The sequence below is a fragment of the Prorops nasuta genome, unplaced genomic scaffold, assembly GCF_024137725.1.
Source record: "Prorops nasuta isolate Cenicafe-Biocafe unplaced genomic scaffold, Cenicafe_Pnas_1.2 PNAS00022, whole genome shotgun sequence".
In the NCBI taxonomy this organism is placed as follows: domain Eukaryota; kingdom Metazoa; phylum Arthropoda; class Insecta; order Hymenoptera; family Bethylidae; genus Prorops; species Prorops nasuta.
Genome location: NW_027116819.1, coordinates 1,687,453 through 1,704,334, shown reverse-complemented (window position 1 = coordinate 1,704,334; position 16,882 = coordinate 1,687,453). Strand labels below are relative to the sequence as shown.

The 16,882-nt window shown below is 31.9% G+C and overlaps 2 protein-coding genes across 3 annotated transcripts in view; both read right to left on the bottom strand.

Annotated features, from left to right (window-relative positions):
* The window catches only part of nclb (no child left behind), a 288,007-nt gene extending 281,537 nt beyond the window's left edge, over positions 1–6,470 (bottom strand). For both annotated transcript variants that reach the window (XM_066740055.1, XM_066740054.1), the window contains exon 1: positions 6,243–6,470. In XM_066740055.1, coding sequence (XP_066596152.1) covers positions 6,243–6,305 — 63 coding nt within the window. In that variant the 5' untranslated portion in view covers positions 6,306–6,470. The remainder of the gene's footprint in view (positions 1–6,242) is intronic.
* Positions 6,471–7,932: 1,462 nt separating this feature from the next.
* LOC136781474 (E3 SUMO-protein ligase ZBED1-like) lies at positions 7,933–10,479 on the bottom strand. Its single transcript, XM_066740381.1, has 6 exons — positions 10,452–10,479; positions 10,059–10,258; positions 9,778–9,973; positions 8,320–9,202; positions 8,034–8,251; positions 7,933–7,970 (listed from the first exon to the last, which is right to left on the bottom strand). The coding sequence occupies exons 1-6, from the start codon at positions 10,477–10,479 to the stop codon at positions 7,933–7,935; spliced, it is 1,563 nt and encodes a 520-aa protein (XP_066596478.1).
* Between the last annotated feature and the right edge of the window lie 6,403 nt (positions 10,480–16,882).

Sequence of the window (16,882 nt, the reverse complement as noted above, 5' to 3'; positions counted from 1 at the left end):
CGTTTTTTTCATTTTAGAAAAACCAATCAGTCGCGATCGTGGAGACCGTCCTGGTCCGGCTTTTCTTCATGGGTGTATTCAAACTGACAAAACGCACTTTACAGTGAAGTTTTTGCTTCAACACAAATTATACATACTTTTGAAATACCAATAAACGTGTAATAAAACCTGGAGTGTGTATCTTTTCGCAATTTTAAGACCCAGGTTCTCAAAAAAAGGCAATAAACATTGACCGTCACACGGAGGGACCTCCTTAAGGGGAATCTGTATATCGACATTACAGAGCGAAATCTTGCGCCAAAAGAAACGGCCTCATTTCTTAACCGATTTTAACGTTTATATACCTTTTTGGAAACGCCAAAAGATTATCTAGCGATCTTCAATGGCCGATTTTTTAAATTTCAATTTTTTTTATTTTTTTTTAGTTTTTCATTTTTTGAAAAATTGGCCAACGAATATCGCTAGATAATCTTCTGGCGTTTTCAAAAAGGTCCATAAACGTTAAAATCGGTTAAGAAATGAGGCTGTTTCGTTTGGCGCAAGATTTGACTAATTTGTTGAAATATACGCAGAGCCGATGATAACAAAGGGAACGCTGGACCTAGCTTGCCTCCCCCCAGAGATGTTAACTTGTGGGAATTCGGTATCCCCACCACGCCGCCACTAGCTAGCACGCACACAGTGCCAACGGTACATCGGTGAGCCAACCCCACTACTGTCGCCGCTCGCTGGTCACGCACACAGCTACATCGATACGTGCGTGTCTCGGCTTTCGCCGTTCAAGTTCGGTTAGCTCCGGTGAGGTATGAGTACGAGAGGGATGAATATACTTTTCTCGGACCTCTTTTTCGCTCTCTATTTCTCCCAAGTTTAGCCAACGACCCGCGCCAAACTCCTTTTCCACGGTATCGGCCGGCTCGATGCAATGGGAAAATAAATTTACTTTTTGACAATTATAATTCATGAAAATTTTTAAATGTTATTACAATTTAACAATTATTCTGAAAATGGTAAAAAATTATAATGAAAAAAAAAATAAAAGTAACAAATAAATAATATGGTCCGTGACAGTAATTGAAAGAAAAAATCCTTGTTATATTGCACAAAATGATCACTGAAGTGTGACATTTAAAATTTATAAAATAAAAAAAAAATATACGAAAATACATTAAAGATTAATTTGAAAAAATGGTTAAAAATTAGATAAAAACTCGACCATTCTCTTACAATATCACTGCACCGATAGCAATTCGGATTTGCAAATATGACCAAATTCATTAATATGTGCTATGAAATGTAAAAATCTGACCTAATTTTTATGTTGAGAGCCTAATAACAGAAAATGTGGGGCTTCTCGGAAATTTCTTCGGTTATTTTCCAGTATGGAACACCTAAGCGATCTGAAATATCCTAAAATATATGCAAAAATAATAATAGGAAATAAAAATAGGACTTAATATATCACAATGGGCCATTCCACGTCAAAACGGACAGATTTAGGAGTACAACACCGAATTGAAAAAAAAAAAATATGTATATATATAAGAAAATACAAGACTTTTGGCGCTAGTTTGAGTAAAAATCTTTTTTCGTTCCGGAGATACGAGCTGTCAAAGTTTGCACTTTTGCTGTTTTTGGTAAAAACACGCAATATTCGAAAATTTATATATCCTAAACGAATAAAGATAGAAGACTCTGGCTGGAACGAGAGCACTTAGGAAGAATAATATTTTATTAGAAAAATATTTTAAAAAATAATTTTTTATAATTCGTTAAAACTATTAACAATTAAAATAAACATTTGAATTAACAAATGTGTTGTCATGCTCTGACAATTATAAAAAAATATCAGGAATGTTCCTTGGAATGTCCTCTATAAAGAAAAAAAATTAAAACGCGTATACTCTCTTGGTGTTCATAGTGAAAAAAAATATTTTATCACGACGCGCACGGCCAGAAACGTCGTTCGAGCGGCCTAAACCGGTGAGGCGCATGTGTAACTGAGCGCGACTAGTCTCTATTGGGATCTGACATAGTTGAAGCGCTTCAAGCGGTAAAAAATGAAAGCAGAGGAAGCCCGGGTTTTACATTGATTCTTATGGATATTTTTCAATAAATTGCAATTTATTATTGAAAACCTTAAAACTTTTGAATTTGGGAGAAAAGTTTGTACAGATATTTTCCATCGAAATCATTATAACCCTCCTGTAATTTCAATAGATATTTAGACACTTAGGCTTTCATGCGCCATATTCGTTTTTTTATTTATCTATATATATAGACTCCGCCCACGTGTCAGATCCCAATATACATGCCCGAATCCATCAATCTATGAATAATGCGAGTTAATAACATGTTGTAATTGTTTGTTTATGTTTTTATAACTATTATAAATTAACAATATGTTTATTGTTATTCTGCTTTATAACAAGTCGTCATTTATTTACAAAATAATAAGAAATAAGACATTTGAACATGGCATTGAATATACAAATTATATACTAATTTATATTTATATATTATATTAAATTATGGCAGAAGAAAATATAATGAATATGAAATTTCTGTACTGAAAATATTTAACAAACTTTTACAATTGTATAATTATCTGATTGAGGAAAAGCTTTAGTTTATAATTGTGTTGTTGAATCTATCGTTAAAAATGCACGATAATTTCTAGATCCTTTAACTATTTTCACTTTTCAAAAAAATCTCGTTCAAATTATTTTAATGCTTATTAAAACACTTTGAACGAGATTTTCTTGAAAAGTGAAAATAGTTAAAGGAACTAGAAATTATCGTGCATTTTTAACGATAGATTCAACAACACAATTATAAACTAAAGCTTTTCCTCAATCAGATAATTATACAATTGTAAAAGTTTGTTAAATATTTTCAGTACAGCAGTTTCATATTCATATTTTCTTCTGCCATAATTTAATATAATATATATATATAAATTAGTATATAATTTGTATATTCAATGCCATGTTCAAATGTCTTATTTCTAATTATTTTGTAAATAAATGACGACTGCTTATAAAGCAGAATAATAATAAATATATTGTTAATTTATAATAGTTATAAAAACATAAAAAAACAATTAAAACATGTTATTAACTCGCATTATTCATAGATTGATGGATTCCGATATTTAGAGACTAGTCGCGCTCAGTTACGCATGCGCCTCACCGGTTAACACCGCTCGAACGACGCTTCTGGCCGTTCGCGTCGTGATAAAATATTTTTTTTTCACTATGAACACCTAGAGAGTATACGCGTTTTAATTTTTTTCTTTATAGAGGACATTCCAAGGAACATTCCTGATATTTTTTTATAATTGTCAGAGCATGACAACACACTTGTTAATTGAAATGTTTATTTTAATTGTTAATAGTTTTAACTAATTATAAAAAACTTTTTTTTTTAAATATTTTTCTAACAAAATATTATTCTTCCTGAGTGCTTTCGTTCCAACCAGAGTCTTCATCTTTATTCGTTTAGGATATATAAATTTTCGAATATTGCGTGTTTTTACCAAAAACAGCAAAAGTGCAAACTTTGACAGCTCGTATCTCCGGAACGAAAAAAGATTTTTGACTCTAACTAGCGCCAAAAGTCTTGTATTTTCTTATATATATACATATTTTATTTTTTTTTTAATTCGGTGTTGTACTCCGAAACCTGTCCGTTTTGACGTGGAATGGCCCAATCTAAATGACTGGATGGCTGAAAAAAAGTAAAAAAATTTCCTGCGTTCTGAAAACAGCCGTGAATAGCTCGTTGGTGACGAATTTCCTTGACAGTAAAAATCAATGAACAAAGTCGATTTTCTTCATAAATATTATATGAATGTTTTCTTTTTTGACTAATTTAAGCTTCTGCGTTATCTAAATCTCGAAATATTATGTTTTTTTGCAAAATTAAGTATGAGCAGTGGTTCTCAACTTGCGTCCGTAACTGTCGGCTATCTTCAGCGTCATTAATTTACCATACAAATTAAGAGCTTTCAGTTTAGGGGACAAACAGAAGGTAATGACATAGAGGGTTGAAAAATTTTAGGTTTATTATTAAAACATTTAGACAACTTTTTTCCACTACCGGATTTCGATTCAAATAAAAATTTGTTTTTTAGACCACCCTATGTATACAGTAAATCTAAGAAATACTAGCACATGTTAAACTAATATACAACTTACAATGGATAAATTGAAAGGTAGTAAGTTCGATAGATTCAGACTGTTCTAGTCAGACATACTTTTAATTTGAAATAAACAAAATCTTGCTTTATAATTTAATTTATATTGATGAAATATCAAATAATAGGTGGAATACAATGTAGAAGAAAAGTTTGCACTTTTATATTTGCATCTAATGCCATTTTATTAACTATCATCTTTTACTTATATTTTTAATTTCGTTTTTCTTTTAAGAAATCTATATTTCTCTTAGATTTTAATCTTCGATATGTAATATTGATTGTGAAAACATGCCCTACAAATTCACCAAATCGATTTTTTGAAATAATGATTAACGTACATGATAATCTCTTTTATTTAATAAAAATATGCTTATTGATTTGAGAAAATATGATATTATTTCTGTTTCTGTAGATAAATTGAAGATTGGATTTGGTGAATTTGTAGGGTATGTTTTCATAAACAATATAACATATCGAAGATTAAAATCAAAAGAGAAATAAAGATTTCTTAAAAGAAAAACCAAGTTAAAAATATAAGTAGAAGATGATAGTTAATAAAATGGAATTAAATGCAAATACAAAAGTGTAATCTTTTCTTCTACATTGTGTTCCATCTAATATTTGATATTTCATCATTATTAATTAAATTATAAAGAAGGATTTTGTTTATTTTAAAGTTAAAATATGTCTGACTAGTACAGTCTGAATCTATTGGCTGTACTACCTTAATCAAACCTTTTCCAAACCTACATAATTCTGAAATTTTTTAATGATGAAATATCTTAGTTTTAATAGAAAAAAACACTTTTTCTAATTATTTTGTACTAAAATTAAAAATAAGCATTTTATAATGGATAGTAGTATAATTATATCTACTATCTTCAAGATTAGTCCAAGATACAATGTAACAATGATATAAAAAATATAAATATTTCCAAATTAATGTATTTCAACACAAAAGTAATGGTTTCGAATGGCTGTTTATGACATTAAAATGAAAGAATCAGTGTTTTATAATTTCACAACATGTAGTTCAATATTTAAGTTAATTATACAATTAATATAAAAAATATCATTGGTAAAAATTATAAGCTGCACACCCACAATTTTTTTAAAACTTTATAGAATTTATAATTTATTAATACAGAAGATGATTCTATTAACAAATATTACCGCTCATCATTAGTTTTGAAATAATTAAAAAAACAAATTTGATAAACATTAGGTTAAAGGTGCCTCAAGCGGCTTTTGTAATTTGCAGAGGGTTATGTATCAGTGTAATGTAGGAATAAGTATTGGTAATATTCTTCATTTAAATGGCTGGATTATCAGTCAGCATTGCTCAGAACAATATGTCAAAAAAAAAACATCATAAAGTCAATTTTTAGAAGAAATATTATCTTAATGTTATTGATTTATAATTACAAAAGTATAGTATCTTTAAAAATAAGAAATCACATTAACTTAGCAAATGATAAATTAAACAAATCATTTCTTAAATGTGTTAACGTTATGACACTTCTTAATGTGCTACTCAACGTGATATTGTCTGCATAATCCCATTTGAAAAGTTTAAACAAAATTTATATGCCTACTCACAACTTATAAAAGAGTCAATATATTGATATAAAAGACAAATAAATGCTGGAGATGTTCTACCATAGATGGTAGAGTCTCAAGAATCTAAGCCAAACATACACTACATTATACAATTTGTAACAAGAGATGGAAATTATAACTATTGTTACCTACGACTATGTTATTAAAACCACATATAACTGTAACAAAAATTGATAGCAGAAATTTTTGTCAATAGAGCCATTTTGCACGTTCATGAATTATTAATTCTGCGGAGCTTCATCATAATTTAAAGTTAAACTACAGTTTTACCCATATTTTTAATTTATTTACACTAATGTTCAAAAAGATATATACAATTTCAAGGCATTCTAAAACTGTTTAAAAATATTCTATTTCTGATCTATAATAAGCAATATACCATTATTCAAAATTCCCCCCAATAAAATGAAGAAAATATAACCTTTTCTGGGTGTGATGCTGAAACGCCTCTTCTAACCCAAGTAGTACATGTTATGACATTCATTTTATTCTTATAATTATATTCTATATACGTTTAATAATATATTTCCAGTTATTTGATAATTATAAAATATATATATATATATATTTATTTATAAAGTTTTCTTTTTATCACGTGGACTTGTTTTTAGTTGCATTTCGAGTCAGAACACTCATAAACATCTGCTGATCTGCGCACACCACCGCTTAAGGATTTAGGACGTGTTTACAATCTTCCCCCTGCTGGCAGCGCTGCCAAGTCCGCCATGTTGGAAGATACTACGCTGTATAGTTTGTTGGCGAGAATTGAATATACCACGCAAAATGTATAGTAAGTGTGATTCACAGAGGACGTTTATTTTCAGGGATTAGATCCAGATCTCGGATCAAACTTACCGCAGTGTCGCAACTTACGAAAAAAAAAACTAGATCACCCTAGACTAATCCGGATCAAGTAAGGAGGCTTTCGCGAGAGTGAATCCGGATCCAGATTTAAGTAGAGTAATTGGGGCCTATTCAGATGTGGAAATTTTAGCTGTCATTAGTGACATTATTCTAATCAACAAAAGGTAAATATTAAATTTCCAATTTGTTTTGCTAAAGATAAAGAAAGAAGTATAATAATCATTAATAATTTTCACTTTTTATATAATATATTAACTTTCTTACATAATTTATACATCATCTTCCTCCTCATCATTTTCAAATAAAATATTCCATAAATTCATATAATCCATTGTTTAATCTGTAAATAATATGTTATTAAGAGAAATTATGTAAGAAAATTAATATATTATATAAAAAGTGAAAATTATTAATGATTATTATACTTCTTTCTTTATCTTTAGCAAAACAAATTGGAAATTTAATATTTACCTTTTGTTGATTAGAATAATGCCACTGATGACAGCTAAAATTTCCACACCTGAATTGGCCCTAATTACTCTACTTAAATCTGGATCCGGATTCACTCTCGCGAAAGCCTCCTCACTAGATCCGGATTAGTCTAGGGTGATCTAGTATTTTTTTTTCGTAAGTTGCGACACTGCGGTAAGTTTGATCCGAGATCTGGATCTAATCCCTGAAAATAAACGACCAGAGAAGAAACGAAGTATAGTGTTTTAGGTATAATAAGCTCTCAGTGCTTTCGGACGTGTCCTCAAGCCCTCTGTAGCCAACATTACGGAACAAAAAACGAAGGAGAAGTGTCCACTGGCGATATTTTCCAAAAGTATCGATATTTCGTATCGATACGTATCAAAAACAGAAGTATCGATACGAGTGAAGCATCGAAGTCAATGTATCGATATTCGATATATTGATATATCGATTCAACTCAATCGAAATATATTATTTACTTTTACCTCATTTTCCTATCTTTTATCAAACATCAATTGTACGACCTTATAGGTTATACTATGTTATACATAATTATATTTGCTCCTTTATTTGCATCATAAACAGTCTGGAGTAAGCTATGGACCAATTAATATTTTAAGACTGAGTTCCAATTTTAATTTGCCCTTTATAGACAATTTTTTAAATAAATGATATTCTTAATTTTGTACGTATAAATATAATTAATAAGAATAATATAAATGTTAATATTAAAATTATACAATGTAGTGTGGTCTCTCCATTCAGTATTTAGTTCATTGTGGAAATTGCCAATCTTCGCTAGATAACGAACCTAAATATAATATAGTTTTATGTAAGGAGAACAACATTTGAAAACCCTCAGTTAAAAACTTACCTAAAAAAAGTAATTGTTGAAGATGTTCCGCGTTCAAACGATTCCTCGACTCTGTGATGATTCTACCAGCCATAGAAAAAATTCGCTCACAGGGAACTGATGTAGCTATTATTGATAAGTATTTCATAGCTAATTTACCTAATGTTGTATCGCTCGAGGACTTCCAAAATTGAATGGGACAGCTTGTCATTTCAATTGGAGGCTGGATTAAGTAAAACCTTAAACAAATAGTAAATGCAAGTTAATTAAATATAAGAGTAAAAATTTCTAATATATATAGCAATACCTTAGATCATCAGGTGTTTCATTATCATTCGAATTCACTATTTCCTGTGATTTAATTTTATTTACCAAATCTTTGTGGTATGACCAGAAGTCATTTTTAACAGTAATATTAGAGGAATTATTTTGGAGAGGCTGTTTATTTAAGATTCTCTTGTTTAAAGTTTTTGAAATATTTTTAATAGCATTAGAGCAAGCCAACTCATCCTTGAAATGAATGTTTTTGAATCTAGGATCCAGTATTGTAGAGATTGCTAAATTTGATTCATCTTCAATAGTTTCAAACCTTTGTTGAAATTGTTGTACTAGCAATTCTTTCATCTCAATTCCAATTTCAGTTTGTGGCTGTGATATATTTAATGCAACTCTTAAGGTATTAATAACTGGTATTACTTTGCTCGCTGTTAAATAAAGTTCACCAGAAACTATTTTTGTTGCGTCAACAAATGGTTTTAAGAGATTTATAAATTCTATTGTAGTTTGTAGCTCTAATGCTGTAACCATTAATGGTGCCGTAGTGCATTGTAAAAGAATTCCTCCTATTATATCAGATAACTCCACAAATCTTTGACACATATCATGTGTTGAATTCCACCTTGTGTCAATCGATTGAATTAATTTGAGATTAGAACTAGCTCTCAATTTATCTGCTGCAATGACTGACTTTTTAAAATGTGTTACGATAGATTTGATTTTTTTACAGATTAAATTTATATCAGGAGATAACTCTATTACTTTTGCAGGTATCAAATTCAACGTATGTGCAATACACGACAAGTGTTTCTCACTGCCAAAAGCATCTTTAATTGCCTTTTTAATGTTAGCACCACTATCACTCACAACAACTACAATACTATCACTCTTAATTTTCCAATCATTTATAATGTCTAGAAACCAAGATTCAATATAATCGGAAGTATGCCTTTCAGTTAATTCAGTGACACCGATGGTAACTGATTTATGCTTACTATTAACTATATAGTGAGAAGTGACACCTAGGTAGCTTCTAGTGTTTAATGGATCCGTCCAAATATCCGTAGTTAACGATCAATTTTCAACTTTTGAGAGATTATTCTTAATCATAGTAGATAGAACATCATATTTTTCTTCCATCAGTTTAGTGATTGTTTTCCTGCAAGGAATTTTGTACAAAGGCACAATTGTTTTAACAAATAATTGGAACCCTTCTTTTTCAACTGTTTGGTACGACATGTTATCTTTTGCAAGCATAAATAAAATTTTGTTAGTTATTTCTGCTGCTTTACTTCCTCCGTCTAAAATAAAAAATATTATTGTAAAATATATTTAGTTTTAACAAAATTAAAAAGCTCTTTTTGGAGTATTTATAAATATATATTAATGAAGATAGCGTGTCTCAATAACATATTTGTGTTTGTGTTATGTGAATACTTGGCATTTATTTGTCTTTCTCAATTAAATATATAATTCGATTTTTATTTACCCTGAAAGGAACTTTGTTTAACTAAAGTCGTATCTATTCTTGGCTGTTTTCGTTTTGTTGGCTCTTCTACAACAGAAGTTGTTGTTGAAGTTACTGTGGATAAGGTGGAAGATGAAGAAGTATGTGATGGAGAAATGTGAAATGGATAATCTGGGTCATCAGGATCTTGATTTAAATCATCAATTTCAAGTGTGTGCTGTTTTATATATAATTATTAATATGTATATCTGTGTAATGTAATATTATTTTGTTTTTATTGAAATGATTATACAGATAGTTACCATAGCTTTTCTTTTTGTCGTCAGCACATCTGTTTTATTATTAACATTGGAACTTAATTCCACGTTTGGATGTATTCTTTCCAAATGCAATTTTAAATTGGTTGTATTGCCACTTCCTTTTATTTCTTTTTGACAAACCTTACACTTCCCCCCTAACGTTGTCTTCACAAAATATTTCCATACTGGACTTGCTCGTGGCACTAGTATAAACAAAATATTTTATTAGTAATAGTTCTAATATTAAAATTTTATTTATAACACCAAACAAAAATAAATAATAGAAAAATTAATTATTAGTTAAGCAAATCTTTATGCATACTGTTAATATGGGATCTGTTGTTTGTTTAATTGAAAAACGCATATGTTTTACTTATTTTCCTTTATTTTCCTTACACTCAGAGGTTAATATTACACATCGCATGTTAACCATACGGAATACTACGCGGCAATGGAAATATTCGGAAGGAACCAATTTTTTTTATTCCGTTTTGCGATTATCCCATTGGACAAATCTTAAGGCATTTTGTAACTGTTAATGAAATCAAAACCAACTTCATTATTTTAAAGCTGTAGCGCGCGCATTTTTTGTATTTTTATCCATTATATATATATATACAAATGTATCGAAGTTCGATATTCGAACCTTTGTATCGATACTGGTATTTATCGAGGAGCAAAGTATCAATATAAAAATCTATAGTATCGTCATGAAAATATCGATACTGACAAGTATCGATACAATATCGCCATCACTAGTGTCCAGCGCTATTTTTCAACCGATTTCAATGTTTTTGGGCTTGTTGGAATCGTTAGGACTCGCACCGTGTCATAAATAAAGCCGTATTTTCCAAGAAACGTAAAAAAATAAAATTGTTTAAAAATTCGCATTAATAATATTTAAACGCAAAACAAATGGAAAAATCGGGCTTCTTTATGACGAGGTGCCAGACCTAACGATTCCAACAAGCCCAAAAACATTGAAATCGGTTGAGAAATAGAGCCGTACCATTGTCCCGCGTTATTGAGGTGGACGAAAACCAAAAATTTTTAGGAAGAAAGCTAGGCTTCCTCCCCTCTCGCGGCTCACGCTAACGTGTTCCCCCACTCCAGCATCGAAACTTACTGCAAAGCTTTCCTCATATTTACGCTATTCCCCTATCTGTAGCTATACACATATAAATACTGCTAAAATAATGTTGAGAACATTTCATTTCGCCGATATAATGAAATTGCTAAAAATGCAATTATCATTTTGAAATAAAATTGTAGAAAAGGAGATTTCGTAATGCTTGAAATATAAGGCATACGGCGAAACGCGGGACAATGGTACAGGCGTATTTCTCAATAGAATTTGATGAGACTAGTCATAACTAAAGCCATTCTTCATGTAGACTGTCCTAAAGAGCTCGCATTTTCGATAAAGCTTATAGTTTTCCAGTTATGAGCGATTGAGGATGGACGTGCGCAACAGCTGATCTAAGCGGGAGAGGAAATATGTATTTGTGCGCCGTGCAACTTCAATCGTTCATAGCTGAAAAACTATAAGCTTTACCGAAAATGCGAGCTCTTTAGGACAATCTACATGAAGAATGGCTTTAATTATTACTAGTTTCATCAAATTATGTTGAAAAATACGACTTTACCATTGTCCCGCGTTTCGCCGTATGCCCTATATTTCAAGCATTACGAAATCTCCTTTTCTACAATTTTATTTCAAAATGATAATTGCATTTTTAGCAATTTCATTATATCGGCAAGATGAAATGTTCTCAACATTATTTTAGCAGTATTTATATATGTATAGCTACAGATAGGAGAATAGCGTAAATATGAGAGGGAAGCTTCGCAGTAAGGTTCGATGCTAGAGTGGGGGAACACGTTAGCGTGATCCGCGAGAGGGGAGGAATCCTAGCTTTCTTTCTTAAAATTTTTGCTTTTTGTCCACCTCAGAAATGCGGGACAATGGTACGGCTCTATTTCTCAACCGATTTCAATGTTTTTGGGCTCGTTGGAATCGTTAGGTTTGGCACCTCGTCATAAAGAAGCCCGATTTTTCAATTTGTTTTGCGTTTAAATATTATTAATGCAAATTTTTAAACAATTTTATTTTTTTTACGTTTTTTGGAATATACGGCTTTATTTATGACACGGTGCGAGTCCTAACAATTCCAACAAGCCAAAAAACATTGAAATCGGTCGAAAAATAGCGCTGGACAATTCTCTCTCGTTTTTCGTTCCGTAATGTTGGCTACAGAGGGCTTGAGGGATCCCGTTAATCTTGCGTCGCGGCGTTGTGTAGTTAGAATCAGAGGGGCGAGGGGATTTCTAGGGAGTTTGTACGTAGCTGTTAAATGGCGCGATTAACCCTCAATTTTATATCATCAACAAAAATAATATTTTCAGAAAACGATTGTGGAAAAGAAGGAAGGATTTTAATAAATAACAGAGAAGACAAAATATATCAGATGAGTATAAATTAATAAAAAAAATGAAAATTATTGTGAATTTTTAAGAAAATATACTTTGTGGTTATTTTATTTTTGTTACAGTTGAAATCCGGTTATGATGACTTTCAATTAAGGAAAAAAGTAATTATAGACTAATAAATGAAAAAGTATTAAAACATGAAGCACTTCTCTGTATGGCCCAGTCATTTCAATAATTGTGACTTATTGTTATAATAGTGAATGTGTAAGCGATTAATGCATATACAACAAACTCTTATTGTAAATTTAATAATCTTGTATGATAATGTTTTAATTGCTATTATTTTAAATTAAAGCTAGTTTAATTAACATATTTTTATTTCATCCCTTTCTCAAAATTCTAAACACACATGGTAATTACCTATTCTTGTAGTAGTCATATATTCGTTAAATTACATACAAAATTACAACTGTTTTATATTTGTAAAGCATAGCTGTTTGTTGCAATGATTTTTATTATTCAATGTGAGACAAATCGCATTTTGTTTAGGCAAATGTCTTATTTATCCGCCACATCCTTCCATATCTTATGTAACATTTATTTGCCTTGTTAGTTCTTTCTTTTAGTTTTCAAAATATACGATTAATTTTTTGCTATTTTTATATACACTAAGATATAGCTATTCTATTGACTAATTAATCTTATAAATGTCAAGATGATTGGTAAACCATTGTTCTATTAAAGTTGAAGAATAGACACTTGAATTATTTTACTTATAATGTTTGGCATCTCTTCCATAGGATATCTTCTCTTTAAATTTGAGAGGATGTTGTTCTCCAATACATTTAAGGATACTGCTGAATTTATCTTGCTTTTAGCTTCAAATAATTCACATTTGGATATCCTTCCTCAATATATAATACATATTTTGTTAGTCCTATTTGTTTGTGAAATTTATCTGTTCTAAAACCTTAATTAATCCAGTTACTAGATATATAATATATCATTTTCAAAGAATTGATATCTTTCTATCAATCTTAACAATATCATAATAGATGTAATGAAATATGTATTCTATATTCAAAATAGATATCCATGCGTGTAGTTGGAAAACTATTTAAAGCTGAAAACAAGATGAACTCAGCAGTATACATATACCTTTTAAAGAACTTTATCTTCACAAATATTATCAGAACATATCTCGCAGAAAAGTTGCCAAATTTTAATAGCATCATTCAAATGTCCATTTTACAAATTAAATAAGATAATGGTTTAACAATCATTTCAACAATTACAAAAATAATTGCAGATCAGCAGTATTATTAGATCTGTGTGTATGTATAAATGATTAGAAAATTAATGTTATATGATATAGACTGGAAGAAAATAGTGCAACGGAGCCAAATAAATGTCGCATAAGATATGGAAGGATGTGGCGGATAAATAAGACATTTGCCTAAACAAAATGCGATTTGTCTCACATTGAATAATAAAAATCATTGCAACAAACAGCTATGCTTTACAAATATAAAACAGTTGTAATTTTGTATGTAATTTAACGAATATATGACTACTACAAGAATAGGTAATTACCATGTGTTTAGAATTTTGAGAAAGGGATGAAATAAAAATATGTTAATTAAACTAGCTTTAATTTAAAATAATAGCAATTAAAACATTGTCATACAAGATTATTAAATTTACAATAAGAGTTTGTTGTATATGCACTAATCGCTTACACATTCACTATTATAACATTAAGTCACAATTATTGAAATGACTGGACCATACAGAGAAGTGCTTCATGTTTTAATACTTTTTCATTTATTAGTCTATAATTACTTTTTTCCTTAATTGAAAGTCATCATAACCGGATTTCAACTGTAACAAAAATAAAATAGCCACAAAGTATATTTTCTTAAAAATTCACAATAATTTTCATTTTTTTTATTAATTTATACTCATCTGATATATTTTGTCCTCTCTGTTATTTATTAAAATCCTTCCTTCTTTTCCACAATCGTTTTCCGAAAATATTATTTTTGTTGATGATATAAAATTGAGGGTTAATCGCGCCATTTGACAGCTATGGACAAACTCCCTAGAAATCCCCTCGCCCCTCTGATTCTAACTTCCCCTCGCCAAGACTCAAGATTAATGGCCAAAACGTAGTATCCCGCAAGGACAGAAACTGTAGCGTAGGATCCCGCAGTGAACAGAAACTATAGCGTAGGATCCCGCAGGGAACAGAAACTGTAGCGTAGTATCCTAAGGATACTACGCTATAGGAAAATTATACTACACTTGGCAACGCTGGCCCCACCGAGTCGCGCGGTACTCGCGCGCCACCGGCGGATCCCTAGGCTAACTACTACTCGACGCTACGCGGATAAGTCCCTCCTTCCGCGCGTGCGCGTCCCGCGACGGTTACCCGCACTCGCTCAGTTCCCGCGCTTAAACACCACAACGACCAGGATTGTTTACTATCAGACGCCTAAGGTCGCGAGTCCTCACGATAACTATACAAAGTCCGCGTCCTTGAAATGACTGAAGGGAACGTCCCTGTCAACGGTCAAACTCACGCGGAGTCGATGTAATCGCGAACACTTTTACTAAGTCGCGCTTCCACACACACTGACGCGATGTACAGGTCCGACGGAATGACCACTCCGCTAAGTTGCCCGCTTAACCTTGACAGGTGAGCCGGGCCAGCGGTTCCCTATAAAACCGTTCGGTGCTACGAGCCCTAAAGCCCTAGCACACCCCGGGACGTCACAGGACTATAATACAAGACGAATAATCACCCTTACTTCAGCTTTCTAGGGCTGGCTCTCTTCTTTCCCGCTTTTCTCTCTCTCTCTCTATCGTCCCCCTCTCGGCTTTCTCTCTCTCTCCTTTTCTCTCTCTCTCTCTCTCCCTTTCTCGCTCTCGCCCTTGGTGGCTGGCCCGAAGGGCTTGGGTGTCCCGTTGTCCAATATGGGTTCGCGGCTCCCTGGCAGTCGCTGCACCTTTCCTTTTTCTAGCTTTGGCGTGGCGGCTGTCAGTGGGGTCGCACTATATCGGCGGCGGGGCACTCTTTAACACTATGTGTCACCTTTGACATCTAAACTACGTGTGTCGGGGCAGTTCGCGGGAGCAGGTAAGGCCCTGCGCCTGTCCCGCCGCTGCCCCGCTACACCCATCGCGCGACACTAGGAAGGCGACAAGTTATCGATCCTAGATCAATACTTATCGGTTGATAACTCCCTAGTTCGCACGCGACCCGCCTATCTAGCGCTTGAGATTAGCAAAGCGCTAGATGGCAGCTATTGTAACGCTGCGGGAACGCAACGTTACAGTAGATAAATGTATTTATTATTACAGCTAATTCTTGATCATTTATGACGAATTAATAAAAGAATTGTAGTCAGTCTTTAAAAAGCCTGTTTTGCTTTTGGTACATCAAGTGAGCGCTGTAGCGCAGGCGGTAAGGGTGCCGTTTATCATGTGGTGGGCTCGTGTTCGAGTCTTGGTAAAGATTAAAATTTTTCATTTTTTGTTTCATTACAAAGAATTTTTTTTTAATAACCGTTAACTTATTGGACTCAATAATAAATAAAAAAATGCATTTGTTAACAAATTAATATAAAAACATTGAGTTTATTTTACCTCAACTCATTTGTTATAATAAAACGCATTTTTTGTATTTATTACCAAATCTAATTAATTAATGGCTACATTTGACCATTTTATCAAAATTAAAAATCAATTTAGGAAAAGCATTTTTATTTTATTTATTCACTTATACCATAAGTACATCAACTGTCAGATAGATCAAAGCTGTCACTACTCCTTATTTCTTTATTACACTTTATTTTTCCGTATACTAACTTTTGTCTTCGTTCACGCCGTTCACGGTGACAGGCTGTGAATATAATAGCTGCTTTCCTTTTACACCAAAACTCAGTTAAATCTCACTTGTGACGTCATGGCTCAGTTAAATGCGCGTTCCTTTTGATGTTGGTAACTGTGATTGAACTGAGACAGAACTGAGTTTCCCCTAGCATTTGAGCTAGCTGAGGAGCATATGCTTTGATGAGTCTGTCAGACTCATCTATAGGTTCTCGGAGACAAGTGTGTGGACAAGTGTATGGAGACAATGGAGAGAGCGTGTATGTAGTACATATTTAACTGTCATCTCCTTATACACTATTATGACAGTTAAATATAACGGTTATAACTAATTAATTAAGCAGGGAGGCACAAAAATAAAAGTATTTACTTAACCGATAATAAATCCGATAGTTTTAATCAATTTTTATACGTAGTTATGGCATATTACATTTTAAGAACTAACGATGGGTTTGTAACCAATAAGAATGGTGATTTTTATGTACAAGATATTGGTAAGCATTTAG

Bases quoted from the DNA above. Each gene is read 5' to 3' on its own strand.
- LOC136781474 (XM_066740381.1), bottom strand. From the start codon at position 10,479: ATGCGATGTGTAATATTAACCTCTGAGT. The intron at 10,259-10,451 runs GTAAGGAAAATA...TGTTTATACTAG, and splicing joins TGTAATATTAACCTCTGAGT to TGCCACGAGCAAGTCCAGTA. The intron at 7,971-8,033 runs GTAAGTTTTTAA...TATTATATTTAG, and splicing joins TCAACAATTACTTTTTTTAG to GTTCGTTATCTAGCGAAGAT.